Source organism: Natator depressus, chromosome 3 (assembly GCF_965152275.1).
Source record: "Natator depressus isolate rNatDep1 chromosome 3, rNatDep2.hap1, whole genome shotgun sequence".
In the NCBI taxonomy this organism is placed as follows: Eukaryota; Metazoa; Chordata; order Testudines; family Cheloniidae; genus Natator; species Natator depressus.
Window position 1 is genome coordinate 66,216,789 of NC_134236.1, and position 21,271 is coordinate 66,238,059.

Consider the following 21,271-nt stretch of genomic DNA (forward strand, 5'->3'; position numbering starts at 1 on the left):
CACTGGTCTTCTCCACTTGTCCTGTAACATCCACCACCTGCTCCCTAGCACTGGGGCAACATTCCTCTTGCTGGGTACCCGGTGTCCCCACTCTTTTCATATCCTTCCTCAAGATCTACTTTGCTTTGCTTGCCGCTGTATTTCAGATGCCCATCATAAATTGATTGGTCTGTTATCTGCTTAACCCACATACTTCCATGCCCTAATTTACCTCTACTATTGTCTAACTTCATACTCTTATTTATATTTAATCTTTTCAAGAGAGGGGTTATACCCTCTTGTCTCTGAAGTGCCATGTATATATGGTACTCAAAAAAAAAAAAATTAATAGACTACTACAGCCATCTTCTGGGCTCTTACAGAGTAACACTGGAGCTACTCCAATGTAGTGATAGCCTGCAGGCTATCACCTTACTATATGGGATTAACCAGCGCATATATTGCCAACTATATCTACAAAAAACAATACCAGCGTGTACTAGCCACAAACGATACCAGCACAGTATCAGTGCCAAACCAAGACTTGCAAGTAGTCAAGGAAACTTGAAAACTCTACATACTGCCACAGTTTCCTGGCCACAACTGTCTCAATCTTTCCTAAAAAGAAAGAGGAGACGAATTTGGCAACATACACTACCGACCCACCCTAGAGCTACCCTTAAGCTATTCTCAGGAGAGGCTAGCATTGCTCTTCTGAAAGGAGACACACACAGTTTCTCCCCACTCTAGTTTTACTTGCCATAAGTGATCATGGTTGATGTTTTAAGCACCTCCAGAACTTTGAGAAAAAACTTGCCAAAAAAAAAAAAAATCCAACCAAAGCTGACTTTGCATTTGTTCCTCTCCTAATCACACCAGCCTACAATCCACAAACTTTATCCATAATGTAAATTAAGGACTCATTGCAAGAAACTCTTCACTCTGTAGCAGAGTTGAGACACCTTGATTTCCTGCCAGACTGTTTATCACCTAAAACAGTTCCATGAATCATGATTTCAGACTAAGGGGGGAAAAAAGTCCCTAGCCTCCAGTACAATCCCAGCATAAGACTGAATTCTATGATTAAAACACGCTTTTAAGTCACCCTTACATATTACTTTAGAGCTATGTGAAACCACTAAAAGGAAATTGTGAGAAGTGACATCTATCCCCTTTACATCAAAGAAAGATACCATTGCTCAGTTATCCCAGCGCTTAAAATATCAGCTCCCAGGAAAAGAAGCTTAAAGAAAACCTGTTCTGGTTTTCAGTTTGAGCAATGTTTAGTGTGTATGTCACAGTAGAAAAGGCCTGTGCTGGTCCCCCCAGCAGCACCAGGCAATTCAGGTGCGCCCACAATGATTCACTAGAGGCATATGGTGGTTTCAACACATTACGAATGAGGATGTCAGGCTTCAGACCAACCAGCCTCCACTGTCTTCCCAGTGTTAGGCTTCAATGTCAGCTCAAGCAGCTTGGCCACCTGCTCTGTATGCCAGAGTCCATGCCAGTCCGCTAGCTTTATAAGTTTGATCAAGCAGATGGTCTCACAAGTTGGAGATATGTCACGGCTTCCAACTTCACCTGCCTCAATGTAGTGCAGGCTGTAATACTGGCAGGAAACCAGGCTCTCTGGAAATGGGTGATCTGAAGTTTGCACTCTATGCTCCACAAGCAGGAGAATTAATGAAATGAATGAAGCTTAACCTCAGCAAGACCAGTGATGGTGATGTGGAGGATTCCCAGGAACTCACAATACCAGCCTGAAGTCAAGACAGTGTTCACCCTCAAATTCCTTTTGGACTTCAGATGGTAAAATAAGCATCCTCTTAGGTGCAGTTGGCCAAGAGACTGAGATTGTGGGATATGGACTTAGCCACACATTTGCAATTCCCAGGCTTGATTGTTGCCGTTCACCACACATATGAAGATGCCAACCCTAAAAAGCCTTTTATGTATGTGTTTAGCTTACTGAATTAGTAGTATTTCACAAAGCATGCCATACTGCTGCTCCATCTTCATCTACTGGCTACCTGTCGAGTACTCAGTCAAGTTGGATATTTCAATCCCATTCTTCAATGCCATAAATGACATTACCTCCAGCTACAAGGGAAAGAAAATCTCCCAATGTCTATAACCCCCTACAACAGCTACATTCCTCTAACAGTGAATTTGTCAGCCTTGAGAATAAGACTTGTGAGCACAAGAGATTGGGAATGAGTTAACAATTCCTCGTCAGCTGCCAAGAACCCTAAGAGTACAGAATGACCACAGAACTCACCATCTTCAAAACAAGATGCAAAACACAAATGGAAAAAAACTAACAAAAATCCAAGCAGCAAGTGTAACTATCATTGTGGTATGAGTACAACACAACATCTAAAATATGCCAGAAAAATAGTGCTAAAGCTAATTTGTTGTTGATCCAACAGGACCATGAGTTTGCAGGCTTTCAAATGAAGGAGGCGTAGCCCCTCAATATAAGGAGCAGATAAGAGTTGGCAGAGGCAGTGTTTGCTATCTAACAATTGCCAGCATCTTCTGTGTCTTTGACTGGTTTAACTTCAGCCATCAAGCCCTCATCCAAGCCCATATATCACCTGAACCTGTTGGAAAAGGAAAACAAACCAAGTTTCATCAGCATGCTGATGTTACTATGACCCTTAATGCCTCAATCTCCCCAGCGCCCTAATATACAGGTTGAGCAGGAGAAGCAACGGAACCCTGTTTGACACAATGAGGAGTCTCTAGTGAATATGCAGCTCCCAAGATATCTTTCAAAGAAAGGAATGCAGACTCACTGAGCAGCCACACATGTAGAATCTAGGAGGTATCCACAACATCTTGCGGTCCACTGTATCTATGCTGCAGAGAGATATTTGAACCGTCTCCAGATTTCAGAAGGCAGGGCCTTCTCAGTGGAGGAACCTCAAATTATTGCTTCCCAAAGAGCCCACAATTGTTGGCCTCAGAACAGCATAAAGCCTTTGTTTGAGGGAGTTTTGTTTAATTTCTGTGGAATTAGTTAATTGACTTATGTTAATGGACCATATTCAAACCAAATATTTAGAACATTTACACATGTTAATATATTAAGGATATACTTAAACAGGAAAGGAAAAAGCAATGTTATTTTACACTTGACCCTTGTCCACCAGTGTCCTTGAGGTAAGCAAAGAAGCCAGCACTGCAACGTTCCCTTTAAGCTGCATGCACAGGTGGCCATGCAGCCATCTCATGTGGCTAGAAGTGTGTTGGCACCCCGCCCCATGATCTGCCAGAGCCCACAGCAGCTCCTCTCTACACCAGGGACAGAAGGGGTACGAAAGCAGGGCGAGGTAGGCAGGTGCTCTGAAGGGAGCACAGCCAGCCTCCAGGTCCCAATCCACCTGTCCGGACCTACTGCCGGAACCCGCAGCATTTCCTCTTGGTGTTGTGGGGAGCCTCAAGCCAACAGGAAGGAGGCGCAGGGTCTAAGGACTCATTTATGTGGAATGGGAAAACTGTACACGGTCCAGGATGCACAGAGCTTGCTGTGGAGAGGCTGATCCACCGGCTGGCAGCAGCATCCAAGAACTGGAGGTGCTGAAGTGAGCCTCTCCTCCCCAATAGCTGCTGCAGCTCCCTGCTGGGCCAGGAAAGCCTGTGCCATCACTAGGTCAGGAGTACCCAGTCCATGTGCTTCTGCCTACTCTGGGCTGGCAACTCCCTCTCCAGGGACCCCCAGGGGGGAAGCAGGGCTGGCTGTGGGGCAGAGAGGGGAAGACCCTGAGATCCCTTCCCCCAAGGAAACCTCAAACCCAGCAGGCAGGGGACAAGTGCTCAGTAGAGTTTGTAGCTGGCTTAGAACAAAAAAAGTTTAGAAGGAACACTGATACTCTGTACCATAACCAGGTCTTAATCTGGGGTTTGGGGTGGTTTTTTTTTTTAAAATATGGGTGCAGTAAGTCACTAGATCATTAAGCTGGTCTGTTATTACCTTCAATCATCTTTTAAATAAGGAATTATTGAGACTCAGCAGTTAAGTTCCATATCAAGTTATGTATCAGAGGGATAGCTGTGCTAGTCTGGATCTAGCGAAGTGGCAAAGAGTCCTGTGGCACCTTATAGACTAACAGACGTATTGGAGCATAAGCTTTCGTGGGTGAATACCCACTTCGTTGGACGCATATAGTGGAAATTTCCAGAGGCAGGTATAAATATGCAAGCAAGAATCAGGCTAGGGATAACGAGGTTAGTTCAATCAGGGAGGATGAGGCCCTCTTCTAGCAGTTGAGGTATGAACATCAAGGGAGGAGAAACTGCTTTTGTAGTTGGCTAGCCATTCACAGTCTTTTTTTAATCCTGAGCTGATGGTGTCAAATTTGCAAATGAACTGAAACTCAGCAGTTTCTCTTTGAAGTCTGGTCCTGAAGCTTTTTTGCTGCAGGATGGCTACCTTTAAACCTGCTATTGTGTGCCCAGGGAGGTTGAAGTGTTCTCCTACAGGTTTTTGTATATTGCCATTCCTAATATCTGATATTTTTCCCTTTATCCTTTTACGTAGGGACTGTCCAGTCTGGCCGATGTACATAGCAGAGGGGCACTGCTGGCACATGATGGCGTAGATTACATTGGTGGACATGCAGGTGAATGAACCGGTGATGGTGTGGCTGATCTGGTTAGGTCCTGTGATGGTGTCACTAGTATAAATATTTGGGCAGAGTTAGCATCAAGGTTTGTTGCATGGATTGGTTCCTGAGTTAGAGTTACTATGGTGCGGTGTGTAGTTGCTGGTGAGAACATGCTTCAGGTTGGTGGGTTGTCTATGGGAGAGGACTGGCCTGCCTCCCAAAGTCTGTGAAAGTGAGGGATCGTTGTCCAGGATGGGCTGTAGATAACTGATGACGCGTTGGAGAGGTTTTAGCTGAGGACCGTATGTGGTGGCCAGTGCAATTCTGTTGGTTTCTTTCTTGGGCTTGTCAAAAACCTGTAGGAGAACACTTCAACCTCCCTGGACACACAATAGCAGGTTTAAAGGTAGCCATCCTGCAGCAAAAAAACTTCAGGACCAGACTTCAAAGAGAAACTGCTGAGTTTCAGTTCATTTGCAAATAAACACTAGAAGGTGAAATACCATCAGACATTATTCTTCCTTTGTAATAGCAAGAATGTAATACAATTCTATTAAAAAGTATTTAAACACACTGGACTAATGTTAGCATTAATATATAAACATTGCTTTAAAGAGAGACAGTTATGAGCTAATATTTCCTGATACAGATTAGCAAGATGTTTCTCACTGTTTAGTAATAGTTCCCAAAATTAAAAAAGCTCATTTTTAGGATGCATAAAAAAAAAAAAAAGAAAAAGAAGACGTGTCAAGACATTGGGATACAAACACACTTTTCTGTCCAAACAATCCACAGCTTCTAAGAAAAACCTGGCTCAACACCACATGATTAAATTCTGCCCACCTCTCAAAGTCAGAAGTGAAACCACACTGGATCAGAAAGAACTGAAGTGAGATTGCCAAAACAAGCAGAACATTACAGAGATGTTATTGTTTTTCAGTGACCTCATTCACTAGTCTTGGTTTCACACTAAATAATTTCTAGATGTCTAAGACAGATTTTAAGTCTTTAATATGTGCAATACAAAGCCACCAGTCTTCTTCCTCAAAACAGTGTGGGAGCCATCAGATATGCAGATAAGACAATTGCTTTCCTCAGGCAATTGGGTTCCTCAACACAAGAGCCTTAGACTCCCTTATTCAAGAATCATCTTGACTTAACATGATCACCTTTGAGTCCACCTTTGTCTTATGACCACATACATCAATACTCCAGCCCCAGGTTCAGTATCCGTGTCAAAATCTAACCTAATCATGACTAACGTGACAGGCAGCGAGGGGTACCAGACCCACCTTTCACAGGCTCTAGTCTTTAATATACATATTAAGTTGCCTTTCTGGAACTGAGGCTAGAGATCAAAAGGAGAGAAAATGGCTGAGGGGACAATATTATGGGAGCACAGAAGATATTCAATGACACAACCCATCCCCCTTCAGGATTTCTCATAAGCCTTATGACTTAAAGGGTAGATAATAGCAAGTACTGTTGTCAGAGAGTTTAAGGGCCACATAGACTGCCTTCTTAGCCCTGAGCATGTAATGCTTATATAAAGAGATGCTTACAGTCCAGGTGTTTTTTCTTGGGCCCCATCACTTCATGTGTGGTTGCTTTGCAGACGGCTCTGGCTACAGCTGATCCTGTAACGCTGTACTGAGCAGCTGCGATGCGATCTGTCAGCGTCTGACCCGACATCTTCGACTAATGTTAGTGCTGCTGCCTCTTCTGCAAGCGGGGAAACACAGGGGAGGAAGGGGATGTTCCGGGTTTAATGACAGAGCGAGGGAGACCCTGTCCTTCCAGCACTCAGGCCCTTTCCAGCAGGGACAATCCTTCCTCCCTCACCCCGTTGTGTAAGCGTTACAAGAGCAGTCAAGAGAAGCTGCCCAGTGTATTTTAGACACTGCAGAAGAAAAGCCAGCACACCCATAGCGCATCATCCCCTCCCCACCCCACCTCTAACCTGCGCCCTTAGCGCAACACCATCGCGGCGAACAGCTGCTGCCGCCGAGCGGGGCCCACCTTCCCCTCCGCCGCCAGCCCCACCGACGTGGGGAAGGGGGGAACCTGCACCCCGCACCCCCGAGACGGGGTCCCCCCTCTGCACTCCTGACAGCCCCAAGAGTCCCAGCAAGCTCCAGGGAATGAATTAGATACCAAGTGGGAGCCGCTGCTCGCTGCTACTGCAGTAAACGGGAGCTTTTCCATCGCCTGCTTCCCCGCGTCTCTCTGCTGGGAGATTATCACATCATTGCGCCATGTTATGCCCTCCCTGCGCCTCTCCCCACCCAGCTCCTCCTTTACCGCTCCGGGAGGCAAGGGTAGGCCGCCCATCGGAAATAGACACCGGCTCCCCTCCCCGCGCCCCCCCGGCCCAGCCTCCCAGACACTCATCCCCCTTCTCGCCAATGCGCCCCACCGGGCCCCTGCGCCGGCCCTAGCTCACACGCCGCCCCCAGGCCCACTGCAGCTCAGGGGGCCCCACGCGGGGATGCTGCGGCTGCAGCGCGCTGCCCCGGCCGCGGGCAGTAGCCCGCGCTGGGCTGGGCGGCGGCAGCAGACCTGTCACCGCGTCCTTCTGGCTGCCGCCCCCGAGGAGGGCGCCCCCTCCTCCGCAGGGCCGGGAGAGCCCCAGGTGCTGGGCAGCCCCGCCCGCCCGCAGCGCACGGCCAGGGGGAGGCCGGAGCTCCCGCGCCCAGGGGCCGCCGCTATGTCTAGCCTAATCCCCCAGCGCTGCCGCCGCAGGGATGGATGGATGGATGGATGTACCCGCCCGGCGCGCCGCCCTCGCTGTCTCCGCCGCGCTCACCCTCCTGCTCCTGCCGGCCCCTCCTCAGGTTTGTGGCTCGGCGGAGTCAGGTGACCCGGCGCGGACAAACCGGGACGTGCGGTCCGCTAGGTGCCGTAGGGGGAGCGCCCCCGCGCCGCGCTCTTAAAGGGGACACCCCGCAGCCCGCAGCGCCAGCGCCCAGCCAGCCAGCCCCCGCCCCCAAGGTGAGCTCCGAGGCCGGCACAGCCCCTCCGCCCGCTCCCGGGGCGGCTCACTTTCAATTCCCCTTGGCTGTATGCTTTTCTCTCCGGTTGCTTCCCCTCGTTTCTTGCACCATTTTCTCTCATTTCCCTCCGCTCCCTCCTTGCCCGATTTGCCGCTTTCATCTTCTCTCTGGCTCTCTTGCCCTTTAAATGGGGGTGGGATATTTTTCAATTTGGAGCGTTTCATTGTTAGTTTGCAAAAGAATTAGTATTTGAAAATAACTTTTTAATGTGGAAATATATTTGAATTCCAGGCCCCTTTGAGGATGGTCATGTTATATTTGGTTCTCTGACTTCCTCCCCCCACATAAGAGTTTTTAAACTACCAATATTTAGACTGCCAATCTAAGCCCCTTACAGCTGCTCTACAATTACCATAAGAATGGCCTTACTGGGTATGTCTACACTATGAAATTAGGTCAAATTTATAGAAGTCGTTTTTTTAGAAATCGTTTTTATACAGAGCATTTTGTGTGGGGACACACACAATCGACTAAGTGCATTAACTCGGCGGAGTGCTTCCACAGTGCCGAGGCTAGCGTCCACTTCCGGAGCATTGCACTGTGGGTAGCTATCCCACAGTTCCCACAGTCTCCGCTGCCCACTGGAATTCTGGGTTGAGATCCCAATGCCTGATGGGGCAAAAAATATTGTTGTGTGTGGTTCTGGGTACATGTCATCAGGCCCTCCCTCCCTCTGTGAAAGCAACGTCGTGCCTTTTTTCTTGAGTTACCTGTGCAGACGCCATACCACGGCAAGCATGGAGCCCGCTCAGCTCACTGTCACCGTATGTCTCCGGGGTGCTGGCAGACGTGGTACTGCATTGCTACATAGCAGCAGCAACCCATTGCCTTGTGGCAGCAGATGGTACAATAGGCCTGAAAACCATCCTCATCATGTCCGAGGTGCTCCTGGCCGCCTCGATAAGGTCGGTCAGGAGCATCTGGGCAGATATGGGTGCAGGGACTAAATTAGGAGTGATTCGACCAAGTCACTCTCTTTAGTCCTGCAGGCAGTCCTATTGTACCATCTTCTGCCGAGCAGCCAGGAGATGTGGATGGCTTGCAGTCCTTCTGCACCGTCTGCTGCCAGCCAAAGATGTAAAAGATAGATGGAGTGGATCAAAACAAGAAATAGACCAGATTTGTTTTGTATTCATTTGCTCTCCCCTTCCTCCCTCCATGAAGTCCTACCTGAAATACAAGAGGGAGAGATAGCTTAGTGGGTTGAGCATTGGCCTGCTAAACCCAGGGGTTTGAGTTCAATCCTTGAGGGGGCCATTCTGTGTGACAGTTGTTTTTGTTTCTCCTTGATGTAAAGCCACCCCCTTTGTTGATTTTAATTCCCTGTAAGCCAACCCTGTAAGCCATGTCGTCAGTCGCCCTTCCCTCCGTCAGAGCAACGGCAGACAATCGTTCCGCGCCTTTTTTCTGTGCAGACGCCATACCACGGCAAGCATGGAGCCCGCTCAGATCACTTTGGCAATTAGGAGCACATTAAACACCACGCGCATTATCCAGCAGTATATGCAGCACCAGAACCTGGCAAAGCGAAACCGGGCAAGTAGGTGACGTCAGCGCGGTGACGAGAGTGATGAGGACATGGACACAGACTTCTCTCAAAACATGGGCCCTGGCAATGCAGGCATCATGGTGCTAATGGGGCAGGTTCCATGCCGTGGAACGCTGATTCTGGGCCTGGGAAACAAGCACAGACTGGTGGGACCACATAGTGTTGCAGGTCTGGGACGATTCCCAGTGGCTGCGAAACTTTCGCATGCGTAAGGGCACTTCCATGGAACTTTGTGCCTTGCTTTCCCCTGCCCTGAGGTGCATGAATACCAAGAAGAAAGCAGCCCTCACAGTTGAGAAGCGAGTGGCAATAGCCCTGTGGAAGCTCGCAACGACAGACAGCTACTGGTCAGCTGGGAATCAATTTGGAGTGGGCAAATCTACTGTGCGGGCTGCTGTGATGCAAGTAGCTAACGCAATCAAAGATCTGCTGATATCAAGGGTAGTGACCCTGGGAAATGTGCAGGTCATAGTGGATGGCTTTGCTGCAATGGGATTCCCTAACTGTGGTGGGGCCATAGACGGAACCCATATCCCTATCTTGGCACCGGAGCACCAAGCCGGCAAGTACATAAACTGCAAGGGGTACTTTTCAATAGTGCTGCAAGCACTGGTGGATCACAAGGGACGTTTCACCAACATCAATGTGGGATGGCCGGGAAAGGTATATGACGCTCGCATCTTCAGGAACTCTGCTCTGTTTCAAAAGCTGCAGGAAGGGACTTTATTCCCAGACCAGAAAATAACCATTGGGGATGTTGAAATGCCTATAGTTATCCTTGGGGACCCAGCCTACCCTTTAATGCCCTGGCTCATGAACCGTACACAGGCAGCCTGGACAGTAGTCAGGAGCTGTTCAACTACAGGCTGAGCAAGTGCAGAATGGTGGTAGAACGTGCATTTGGATGTTTAAAAGCACGCTGGCGTGGTTTACTGACTCGGTTAGACCTCAGCGAAACCAATATTCCCACTGTTATTACTGCTTGCTGTGCGCTCCACAATATCTGTGAGAGTAAGAGGGAGACGTTTATGGTGGGGTGGGAGGTTGAGGCAAATCGCCTGGCTGCTGGTTACGTGCAGCCAGACACCAGGGCGGTTAGAAGAGCACAGGAGGGCGCGGTGCGCAACAGAGAAGCTTTGAAAACCAGTTTCATGACTGGTCAGGCTACGGTGTGAAAGTTCTGTTTGTTTCTCCTTGATGAAACCCTCCGCCCACTCTACTTCCCTGTAAGCTAACCACCCTCCTCTCCTCCCTTCGATCACCGCTTGCAGAGGCAATAAAGTCATTGTTGCTTCACATTCATGCATTCTTTATTAATTCATCACACAAATAGGGGGATAACTGCCAAGGTAGCCCAGGAGGGGTGGTGGAGGAGAGAAGCACCGGGAGGGGTGGTGGAGGAGGGAAGGACAAGGCCATACAGCACTTTAAAAGTTTAAAACTTTAAAACTTATTGAATGCCAGCCTTCTGTTGCTTGGACAATCCTCTGGGGTGGAGTGGTCGGAGGCCCCCCCACCGCATTCTTGGGTGTCTGGGTGAGGAGGCTATGGAACTTGGGGAGGAGGGCGGTTGGTTACACAGGGGCTGTAGCAGCAGTCTGTGCTCCTGCTGCCTTTCCTGTAGCTCAGCCATACGCTGGAGCGTATTAGTTTGATCCTCCAGCAGCCTCAGCATTGAATCCTGCCTCCTCTCATCACGCTGCCACCACCTTTCAGCTTCAGCCCTCTCTTCAGTCCGCCACTTACTCTCTTCAGCCCGCCACCTCTCCTCCCGGTCATTTTGTGCCTTCCTGCACTCTGATATTGTCTGCCTCCACACATTCGTCCTGTGCTCTGTCAGTGTGGGAAGACAGCATGAGCTCAGAGAATATTTCATCATGAGTGCATTTTTTTCACCTTCTAATCTTCAGTAGCCTCTGGGAAGGAGAAGATCCTGTGATCCTTGAAACACATGCAGGTGGTGGAGAAAAAAAAAGGGACAGTGGTATTTAAAAAGATACATTTTATAGAACAATGGGTACACTCTTTCACGGTAAACCTTGCTGTTAACATTACATACATAGCACATGTGCTTTCGTTCCAAGGTCGCATTTTGCCTCCCCCCACCACATGGCTAGCCCCTCACCCCTCCTTCCTCCCCCTGGCTAACAGCAGGGAACATTTCTGTTCAGCCACAGGCAAACAGCCCAGCAGGAACGGGCACCTCTGAATGTCCCCTTAAGAAAAGCACCCTATTTCAACCAGGTGACCATGAATGATATCACTCTCCTGAGGATAACACAGAGAGATAAAGAATGGATGTTGTTTGAATGCCAGCAAACATACACTGCAATGCCTTGTTCTACAATGATTCCCGAGTACGTGCTACTGGCCTGTGTGGTAAAGTGTCCTACCATGGTGGACGGAATAAGGCTGCCCTCCCCAGAAACCTTTTGCAAAGGCTTTGGGAGTATATCCAGGAGAGCCGCAAATGCCAGTGCAAATTAATCATTAAACATGCTTGCTTTTAAACCATGTATAGTATTTTAAAAGGTACACTCACCAGAGGTCCCTTCTCCACCTGGTGGATCCGGGAGGCAGCCTTGGGTGGGTTCGGGGGGTACTGGCTCCAGGTCCAGGGTGAGAAACAGTTCCTTGCTGTCGGGAAAACCGGTTTCTCCGCTTGCTTGCTGTGAGCTATCTACAACTTCATCATCATCATCTTCCTCGTCCCCAAAACCTGATTCTGTGTTGCCTCCATCTCCATTGAAGGAGTCTAACAACACGGCTGGGGTAGTGGTGGCTGAACCCTCTAAAATGGCATGCAGCTCGTCATAAAAGCAGCATGTTTGGGGCTCTGACCTGGAGCGGCCATTTTCCTCTCTGGTTTTCTGGTAGGCTTGCCTCAGCTCCTTAAGTTTCATGCGGCACTGCTTCGGGTCCCTGTTATGGCCTCTGTCCTTCATGCCCTGGGAGATTTTGACAAATGTTTTGGCATTTTGAAAACTGGAACGGAGTTCTGATAGCACGGATTCCTCTTCCCATACAGCGATCAGATCCCGTACCTCCCGTTCGGTCCATGCTGGAGCTCTTTTGCGATTCTGGGACTCCATCATGGTCACCTCTGCTGATGAGCTCTGCACTCACCTGCAGCTTGCCACGCTGGCCAAACAGGAAATTGAAATTCAAAAGTTTGCGGGCCTTTTCCTGTCTACCTGGCCAGTGCATCTGAGTTGAGAGTGCTGTCCAGAGCGGTCACAATGGAGAACTCTGGGATAGCTCCCGGAGGCCAATACCGTCTAATTGTGTCCACAATACCCCAAATTTGACCCAGCAAGGCCGATTTCAGCACTAATCCCCTTGTCAGGGGCGGAGTAAGGAAATCGATTTTAAGAGCCCTTTAAGTAAAAAAAAAGGGCTTCGTCATGTGGACGGGTACAGGGTTAAATTGATTTAAAGCTGCTAAATTCGACCTCAACTCCTAGTGTAGACCGGGTTTAGTATCCTGTCTTCCGATAGTGGCCAGTGCCAGATGCTTCAGAGAGAGTGAACAGAACAGGGCAATTTTGAATCATGTACCCCTTGTCCTCCAGTCCCAGCTTCTGGAAGTCAGAGGGGGTTGCATGGCCTTGCATCCCTGATCATCTTAGCTAATAGCCGTTGATGGACCTGTCCTCCATGAACTTATCTAATTTTTTTTAACCCAGTTATACTCTTGGCCTTCACAACATCCCCTGGCAATGAGTTCCACAGGTTGACTGTGTGTTGTGTGATGAAGTACTTCCTTATGTTTGTTTTAAACCTGCTGCCTATTTTTCATCAGGTGACCCCTGGTTCTTGTGTTATGTGAAGGGGTACATAACACTTCCGTATTCAGTTTCTCCATACTATTCGTGATTTTATAGACTTCTATCATATCCAACCTTCTTCGTCCCTTTTCTAAAATGAGCAGTTCCAATCTTTTTAATCTCTCCTTTTATGGAAGCTGTTCCATCCCCCAGTCATTTTCATGGCCCTGTGTACTTTTTCTGATTCTATTATATCTTTTTTGAGATGAGACAAACAGAACTGCATGCAGTATTCAAGGTGTAGCATACCTTGGGTTTATACAGTGATGTTATGATATCTTCTATTTTATTATCTATCCTTTAATGGTTCCTAACGTTCTGTTAGCTGCTTTTTTTTTTTTTTTGGACTGCTGATGCACATTGAGCGAACGTTTTCAGAGAACTATTCACAATGACTCCAAGATCTCTTTCTTGAGTGATAACAGCTAATTTAGACCCCATCATTTTGTATGTATAGTTGGGATTATTTTTTCCAATGTTTACTACTTTGCACTTATCAACATTGCAGTTACAGTACAGAGGATCCTCTTTTCAGGTGCAATTAAAATGTCTTTCCAGAGCAGCTTCCTGATGTCTTTTTATCTTATATTTGGCACGAATGGATGCCACATTATCCACAGATTTTGGAGATTAAGATTTGTGCTAAAGCACAGGAATTGAGCAAATTATTCCGAATTTATCCCTCACAACTTTAGTAGTGTAGTGCTTTAAAAAAAATTAAAAGCCTTTTTAAAGAGACTTTAATTCAGTCAAATGTATGTGACTATGAGATTCCACTATTAACATTTTTGGCTCATTGATTATACAACTGAGTAAGAAATATGAATTCCAGATTAATATACTAAATGTAATGCAAGTTTGGAAAAATATCATATTGGCTAGGGTAGAATTAGAATTCTTTCTAGGACAACTATTCCAAACAAGTAAGAGAAGATGACAAATAGAATTAAAGGTGAGAGCAGTTAGCAAATGGAACAAGATAATGAAATCCCAGCAAAAGGCGAATTGAAAACAAAATGAAAAACATCTTATAGTTCTAAAGAAACTAAAACAGCAATGGACTGGACATCAATGCTATGGTGACAAAAACTGTACAATACTACAGGGTAGAGAAAACCTTTGCCACAAGGGGGCCAAAGGGACTTTTAACATAGTGGAGACAAACAAGAGTTACCAGAGATTAAAACAGAAGGGCAAAGTGGTCTTTTCAGAATTAAGGTGGTGATATTTGGCTCTGAACTTCATTTCACCATGATGAGACTTTCATCCTCTAGTGGATTAAATGAACCTATACAGACATTATAAGGGTTATATTGGTGTAAATTTATTGTTTGGAAATTCTATGTGCTTACCTCATTTGTGTGGAATCAGAACATTTTTAAGCAACCATTTTCTCCATGTTGTGACTATTGCACAGGCTTAAAGCAGAAGATGATCACTGGCTAAGACTGAAGCTGAACCTGACGGTTTAAGCAAACACAATATAGATAAAAACATTAAAGGGCTTCTATTATTTGTAACTGATTTTAATTTTAATTTTAATTTCATTGATGATGTACCATGTCTACAGTGCACTACTGTTTCTGATATCAGTTGAAGGTTTAAAATAATTTGTTGTGGATTTTAAAACTGCACATAAATCAAATTGCTATTAGGTGTCATTATGAAGAAAATTGAAATCCTGAAAGCGAGGTAGCAACACATATGTTACCATAAATAATATAAATTATTGTTCTAAGTTTCAAGTAACAAACAAAATTCTGCCTTCAAGTGGAAAATTTCATTGCATCATTGAAACACACTGAAGTGTGGGTCTTCATAGATCAGAAATATATAAGTGAAGGTAGCTGTAAAAATTAAAAAATAATATACAACAAATGGAAAAAGGGAAAGTTGATAGTAATGAATATAAATCAGAAGTTAGGAATTGTAGAAAAATGATAAGGGAAGCCAAGGGGCACAAGGAGAAATCTATCACCAGCGGAGTGAAGGACAATAAGGAGGAGTTTTTAAAATATATTAGGAACAAAAAGAATATTGATAATGGTATTGGTCCATTACTAGATGGAAAAGGTAGAATTATCATTAATGCAGGAAATGCAGACATGTTCAATAAATATTTCTATTCTGTATTTGGAGAAAAAAACAGATGATACAGTCTCATCATATAATGAGAATAACACTTTTCCCATTTCACTGGTATCACTGAAAGATGTTAAACAGAAGCTACTAAAGTTAGTCATTTTTAAATCGTCAGGTCCAGATAACATACATTTAAGAGTTTTGAAAGAGCACTTGGGAAGTTCCAGAAGACTGGAACAAAGATAATGTGCCAATTTTAATTTGGGTAAAGCGGATGATCTGGGTAATTACAGGCCTGTCAGCCTGACATCGATCTCGGTCAAGGTAATGGAGTGGGACACAATTAATAAAAAACCAAAAAAGTGTAATGTAATTAATGCAAATTAAGATGGGTTTGTGGACAATAGATCCTGTCAAACTAATTTGATATCTTTTTTTGATGTGATTACAAGTTTGGTTGATAAAGGTAATAATGTTGATGTAACACACTTAGACTTCTGTAAGGCATTTAACTTGATACAGCACACCATTTTGATTAAACAACTAGAATGATATAAAATCAACATGGCATACATTAAATGTATTAAAATCTGACTAACTGATAGGTCTTAACATGTTACTGTAAATGGTGAATCATCATCAAGTGAGTGTGTTTCCATTGGGGTCTCACAGGGATCGGTTTTTGGCCCTACTCTATTTAACATTTTTATCAGTGATCTGGAAGGAAACATAACATCATCATTGATAAACTTGGAAGATGACACAAAAATTGGGGTAAATAACAAAGAGGACAGGTCACTGATACAGAGCGTTGTAGATTGCTTGGTAAACTGGGTGCAAGCAAACAATATGTGTTTTAATAAGAGTAAATGTATATATTTAGGAACAAAGAATGTAGGCGATATTTACAGGCTGGGGACTCTATCGTGGGAAGCAGTGACTCTGAAAAAGATTTGGTGGTCATGGTGGATAATCAGCTGCACACGAGTTCCCAGCGTGATGCTATGGCCACAAGGGCTAATGCATTCTCTGGATACATAAACAGGGGAATCTTGAGTAGGAGTGGAGAGGTTACTTTATCTCTGTGTTTGGTACTAGTGTGACTGCTGCTGTAATACTGTGTTCCATTCTGGTGCCCACAATTCACGAAGGATGTTGATAAATTGGAGAAGGTTCAGGGAAGAGCCACAAGAACAGACTCAAGGGGCTCAATATATTTATCTTAACAAAGAGAAGTATAAGGGATGGCTTGATCATGGTCATTAAGTAATTAAATGGGGAACAAATATTTAATAATGAGCACTTCAATCTAGCAGAGAAAGGTATAAAATGATCCAATGGCTGGAAGTTGAAGTGAGACAAATACAGACAGGAAATACGGTGTAAATTTTTAACAGTGAAACTAATTAACCATTGGAACAATTTACCAAGGGTTGAGGTGGATTCTCCATCACTGATAATTTTTAAATCCAGATTGGATGTTTTTCTAAAAGATATGCTATAGGAATTATTTTAGGGAAGTTCTGTGGCCTGTGTTATACAGTAGGTCAGACTAGATAATCACAATGGTCCCTTCTGTCCTTAGAATCTATGAAATTTTCAACTATGAAATTTTCTGAATTTAATTTTGTATTAAAATAATCTCCTTGGGTGGGGTCTGACTAGAGTGGTACTGGAAACAATGATATTGTGTTGCTATTACAATAAACTATAAAAAACAAATTCTGCTCTTTTGAGGATGTGTTAATTATCACTTAAGGAAAACAAAAATGCATTATCAGGATTGAATCATTCACATAAGAAGAGACAAAATTAGCACTCTGAAATATGCCATACCACAACCTTTTCATCTATTCTACAAAGAGCTCTCTGTTGGCATTTAGTATTGTCCATGAAAATACAAAACAAAATCTCAAACACAAAACTTACATCTTTTTAGAAGAGCCATAGATGTTTAAAGTCATAGAAAGCTAGACAGCTGTGAAATGTTAATATATTATTTTTAACTGGAATATTATTATTTAAATACTGATAAAAAAGAACACCACACCAAGTGTTAAAGGGCTATTTTAAGGCCATTCTAAGTCCTTACCAATTTCACCTAAATGGGACTTGGTGCAGTGCTAACTGCCACTAAGGAAAACAGGTTTTAACTTTAAAGGAATGACAAAGTATTTAAATAGTGATACAGTTTTCTACTAAAATCTGACATTAGGTAGCCTGTGTGAACTGTAGTGTGAAATTCTGGCTACTTTGTGACGATGGTCAATCTTGACATTGTTAATTTCTGTCAGTACAACATCCAGTTACATCACCAACAAATACTTCAGCACTTAACAGGACTGGGCTTTATGTTGAAAAATTGTCAAGATAGTTATATTGAAAGGAGGAAGAAATCAGATGCCTCTGCTCTTACCAAAATATCTGAGGAGAAAATAAATGAGAAAATACTTAATGCTGCGTTCAATGTATGTATTACAGATTGGAATTAAAAGAATGCAATAAAGAGATCCACAGGTATTTCCAGTTATATTTAGTCAGTTCAGAACCTGAATTTTGAGTTAGATTTTGGAGTCCAAAGCATCCATGAGATTTGTGAAGTCATGAATGATATTATCCTTTATTATTTATTTATTTATATTATGGCATTTAATTTCAGAAAGGGGAACTATGCAAAAATGAGGAGGTTAGTTAAACAGAAATTAAAAGGTACAGTGACTAGAGTGAAATCCCTGCAAGCTGCATGGACACTTTTCAAAGACACCATAATAGAGGCCCAACTTAAAGGTATACCCCAAATTAAAAAACATAGTAAAAGAACTAAAAGAGAGTGACTGTGGCTTAACAACCATGTAAAAGAAGCAGTGAGAGATAAAAAGGCATTTTTTAAAATGTGGAAGTCAAATCCTAGTGAGGTAAATAGAAAGGAGCATAAACACTGCCAAATTAAGTGTAAAAATGTAATAAGAAAAGCCAAAAAGGAGTTTGAAGAACAGCGAGCCAAAAACTCAGAAGATAATAACAAAATGTTTTTTAAGTACATCAGAAGCAGGAAGCCTGCTAAACAACCAGTGGGTCCCCTGTATGATCGAGATACAAAAGGAGCACTTAAAGATGACAAAGTCATTGCAGAGAAATTAAATAAATTCTTTGCTTCAGTCTTCACGGCTGAGGATGGTAGGGAGATTCTCATACCTGAGCCATCCTTTGTAGATGACAAATCTGAGGAATTGTCACAGATTGAAGTGTCATTAGAGGAGGTTTTGGAATTAATTGATAAACTTAACAGTAACAAGTCACTGGGACCAGATGGCATTCACCCAAGAGTTCTGAAAGAACTCAAATGTGAAATTGCGGAACTATTACTATGATTTGTAACCTGTCCTTTAAATGAGCTTCTGTAGCCGATGACCGGAAAATAGCGAATATAATACCAATATTTAAGAAGGGCTCTAGAGGTGATCCCGGCAATTACAGACCAGTAAGTGTAATGTTAGTACTGGGCAAATTAGTTGAAACAATAGTAAAGAATAAAATTGTCAGATACGTAGAAGAACATAAATTGTTGGGCAAATGTTAACATGGTTTCTGTAAAGGGAAATCATGTCTTACTAATCTATTAGAGTCCTTTGACGGAGTCAACAAACATGTGGACAAGGGGGATCCAGTGGACATAGTGTACTTAGATTTCCAGAAAGCCTTTGACAAGGTCCCTCATCAAAGGCTCTTACGTAAATTAAGTTGTCATGGGATAAGAGGGAAGATCCTTTCATGGATTGAGAACTGGTTAAAAGACAGGGAACCTAGGGTAGGAATAAATGGTAAATTTTCAGAATGGAGAGGGGTAACTAGTGGTGTTCCCCAAGGGTCAGTCCTAGGACCAATCCTATTCAACTTATTCATAAATGATCTGGAGAAAGGGGTAAACAGTGAGGTGGCAAAGTTTGCGGACAATACTAAATTGTTCAAGATAGTTAAAACCAAAGCAGACTGTGAAGAACTTCAAAAAGATCTCACAAAACTAAGTGATTGGGCAACAAAATGGCAAATGAAATTTAATGTGGATAAATGTAAAGTAATGCACACTGGAAAAAATAACCCCAACTATACATACAATATGACCGGGGCTAATTCAGCTACAGCTAATCAGGAAAGAGATCTTGGAGTCATCGTGGATAGTTCTCTGAAGACATCCATGCAGTGTGCAGCGGCAGTCAAAAAAGCAACCGGGATGTTAGGAATCATTTAAAAAGGGATAGAGAATAAGACGGAGAATATCTTATTGCCCTTATATAAATCCGTGGTACGCCCACATCTTGAATACTGCCTACAGATGTGGTCCCCTCATCTCAAAAAAGATATACTGGCATTAGAAAAGGTTCAGAGAAGGGCAACCTAAATGATTAGGGTTTGGAACGGGTCCTATATGAGGAGAAATTAAAGAGGCTAGGACTTTTCAACTTGGAAAAGAGGAGACTAAGGGGGGATATGATAGAGGTATATAAAATCATCAGTGGTGTAGAGAAAGTGAATAAGGAAAAGTTATTTACTTGTTCCCATAATATAAGGAAAAGTTATTTACTTGTTCCCATAATATAAGAAGTAGGGGCCACCAAATGAAATTAATGGGCAGCAGGTTTAAAACAAATGAAAGGATGTTCTTCTTCACACAGCGCACAGTCAACCTGTGGAACTCCTTGCCTGAGGAGGTTGGGAAGGCTAGGATTATAACAGGGTTTAAAAGAGAACTGGATAAATTCAAAAACTGGATAAGTCCATTAATGGCTATTAGCCAGGAAGTGTAAGGAATGGTGTCCCTAGCCTGTGTTTGTCAGAGGGTGGAGATGGATGGCAGGAGAGAGATCACTTGATCATTACCTGTTAGGTTCACTCCCTCTGGGGCACCTGGCATTGGCCGCTGTTGGCAGACAGGATACTGGGCTGGATGGACCTTTGGTCTGACCCAGTATGGCCATTCTTATGTATCCTGAGCTACACTAAGGTTGATATGCAAGGATGAAATCAAGATATACAGTATGTTGAATGCAGAAGTAGAGAGACATTTTTAAAGTGGTAAAATTATTTAATTTCTGTTGTTGTCCAGTTCAGGAATGAGTAACCAGTGTCATGAGAATAAACAAAAAAACACTATGAAAAGTTATTACATATGATTCTATATTGTGTTTGGTAGGTACTTAGAAAATTAAAAACAGCACAGAAAAGCGAGGAAATGGACATGTGAGGAAGTTGTATCAAAGGGCTAATAGATTCTACGTTGGTCAGCTGATTCACATCCATCCTTGAACACATTTTATAATATTGGATTATGAGTGGATGGCATATTGTATATTTTATATGAAAGTGATGACCCCCTTGAAGACAGGGTATCTAAATTCTAGTTTGTATGCAGTTCTGTAAAGAGTTCTCAGATACACTCATCCATCTTATCCAGTGTGTTAGCTCTCACAAAGACAAATTTTAAAATCTTTCTAATTCCATAAGGGTGTTAAGCCACTGATTGATGCTGGTATGGCCTTGGTCTTCCACATTATTATTAAGAGCTACTTCTAGCCCCAAAGTTGAGAGGTGATGCCCAGAACTCAAGTGGAAATGTAAGTTCTTACACAAAACTGAGATCTATAGTATCTGATTGTCTGGGGAATTATGTCAGAGTTGAGAGTGAAGTTAATTCTCTGGAAAATGTGATTTGTTTTACACTGCCCAGATCATGTGTGTGATGTATTTGAAGCTGCTCTGTATTATTTTATGAACATTGTATGTTGGCCTACATATTGAGATTAGGCTGACCTGACAGCAAGTGTGAAAAATCGGGATGGGGGTGGGGGGTAATAGGAGCCTAAAGTGATTTAACACAACAGGAGACTGTCTGGGGGGAAAAACAAGCAGGAAGGGAAAGAATGGCTCAAGATAAACCACTTATATGCAATTACTTAAGAGTTGTTAAGGGACAATGCCAGGACTATTAGCTTTGAAGATTTTGCCTCAAAATTTGGTTTGAACCAGGACAGAAAAGGCCCCCAAACACAGGAGACGAAAAGAATTCTGGCAGGTTTAAAAAGGAACACTCAAAAAAAGGGGAGAGTTGTTTTGGGGAACCCTGACACACAGGCACTTGGAGAGCTGTGGGGGGAGGGTCTCAGTTTGAAA

General features: G+C 43.8%; 1 protein-coding gene across 1 annotated transcript in view; it reads right to left on the reverse strand.

Annotated features, from left to right (window-relative positions):
• The window catches only part of SNAP91 (synaptosome associated protein 91), a 137,016-nt gene extending 129,466 nt beyond the window's left edge, over positions 1 to 7,550 (reverse strand). The window contains exons 1-2 of the mRNA XM_074948046.1: positions 7,399 to 7,550; positions 6,155 to 6,314 (exon numbers count right to left, since the gene is read on the reverse strand). Of these exons, the coding sequence (XP_074804147.1) occupies positions 6,155 to 6,284 (130 nt within the window). The 5' untranslated portion in view covers positions 6,285 to 6,314; positions 7,399 to 7,550. The remainder of the gene's footprint in view (positions 1 to 6,154; positions 6,315 to 7,398) is intronic.
• Between the last annotated feature and the right edge of the window lie 13,721 nt (positions 7,551 to 21,271).